This window comes from Eimeria mitis, genomic scaffold (assembly GCF_000499745.2).
Source record: "Eimeria mitis Houghton genomic scaffold, Emh_scaff2823, whole genome shotgun sequence".
NCBI classification, from domain to species: domain Eukaryota; phylum Apicomplexa; class Conoidasida; order Eucoccidiorida; family Eimeriidae; genus Eimeria; species Eimeria mitis.
In genome coordinates, this window is record NW_013571163.1 from 3,324 (window position 1) to 4,790 (window position 1,467).

Consider the following 1,467-nt stretch of genomic DNA (forward strand, 5'->3'; position numbering starts at 1 on the left):
AGAGATTTTGGCGCTCGAACAGCTGGCGGAGCTGCGGCGTCTCAATCGCCGTCTGCTGGACAAGACAGCAGCATCAGATGCTGCTTTGGCCTTTCTTAAGGAGCGAAGCATCAAGGAAGATGAGGACGATGCAGCAGCAAAAGCACAAGAGTGGACTGAAAAAGAAAAAGATGAACTGCGGTATTTCAAAGCCGCAAGGGAATTCGACTCAGACCCCCGTAAGCCATACCAGCCTGTCAGTCCTTCTTTCCCTAGTGCGATCTAGGAGTTTGTTTTCCTGTGTGTGTTTGTTTGTAGTTGATTTGTCATTATTTGTGTCGTCACACACATGTTGCCTATGCGTTCTATGTCACTTGAAGATGGGGGCAGCTACATGTTGAAATTTCCGCTTTGGGTGCACAGCGCGGCGTTCGTGCGCCTCATAGGTGTTTCTTTTTTTTCCCTGTCTTTTCTCCTAACTGCAGAATCCTCAGAGGAGGAAATTGTCGAAAGACAGGACCACGAGCCTGCAGAGAAAGAGGCGTCAGAAGCGGGCACAGATGCCAACTCATCTACGAGCGGCAGCAGCAGCGGCTGCAGCAGTAGCAGCAGTAGCAGCAGCAGTAGCAGCAGCAGTAGCAGCAGCAGTAGCAGCAGCAGCAGCAGCAGTAGTAGCAGCAGGAGCAGCAGCAGTAGCAGCAGCAGCAGCAGCAGCGGGCATGTGGATAGACGAGCGAGCACCAGCAGCTCTAGCACTACCAGCACGGTTAAATCATCGCGCAGCGGTGGCAGCGTGGGTGACGGTGGCTTTGGTTTGAGGGGTATTTCTTCAGGGGGGTTGAGTGCTTTTGATAGCAAAGACAAATCCGTAGACTTCGGCTTAGGGGTTCGCGTGGCAGCGCCAAAGCTGCTCGTTGTAAAGAAGCCGCAGCCCGAGACCTCTGGGGACTGCTCTTCTCTTTTAGGAGATTACAACTCCTCTAGCGGTGATGATGGGGAGGGGTGAAGTCAGCTTTTTGCGTTGTAGTTTTGTTATTCTCCCTTTTATTATGATTAGGTGCATCGTTATATCTTCCCCTTGTTCTCTTGCTTGTCGTTTGGCGCTCCCGTATCTGTTGCTGTGCCCAGTGGCTGCAGCTGCTGTTCAGTGGGGCACAAAAAGGATTTACAACTTGGTATATTCAGCTTTTTTCTTTTTTCCCCCACACGTGTGGAGTCCAACGTGTAGAGACACCAGGGGTTTAGAGCAGACCAACAGCTGCTGTTGCTGCTGTTGTGTTGCTGCCACAGCAGCAGCTGTTGCTGCTGTTGTGCTGCTGTACCGACATCAGCTCTTGCTTCTGTCGTGCAGCTGGATGCAACGACAGCTGTTGCTGTTGTTGCTTTGTTGCTGAACACATCGACAGCTGTCGTTGCTGTCCCTTTGTGTTCGTTTGCCTCTACTTTCAGAGGCTTGTTTGACTGTACAGCGCGTTGTTAACAGTAGGG

At 51.6% G+C, this 1,467-nt stretch overlaps 1 protein-coding gene across 1 annotated transcript in view; it reads left to right on the plus strand.

Annotated features, from left to right (window-relative positions):
- The window catches only part of EMH_0059140 (Coiled-coil domain containing 94, related), a gene marked incomplete at both ends in the record, with an annotated part of 2,894 nt that extends 1,909 nt beyond the window's left edge, over positions 1 to 985 (plus strand). Inside the window, 2 exons of the mRNA XM_013497650.1 lie at positions 1 to 218; positions 426 to 985. Of these exons, the coding sequence (XP_013353104.1) occupies positions 1 to 218; positions 426 to 985 (778 nt within the window). The remainder of the gene's footprint in view (positions 219 to 425) is intronic.
- Positions 986 to 1,467: the final 482 nt, after the last annotated feature.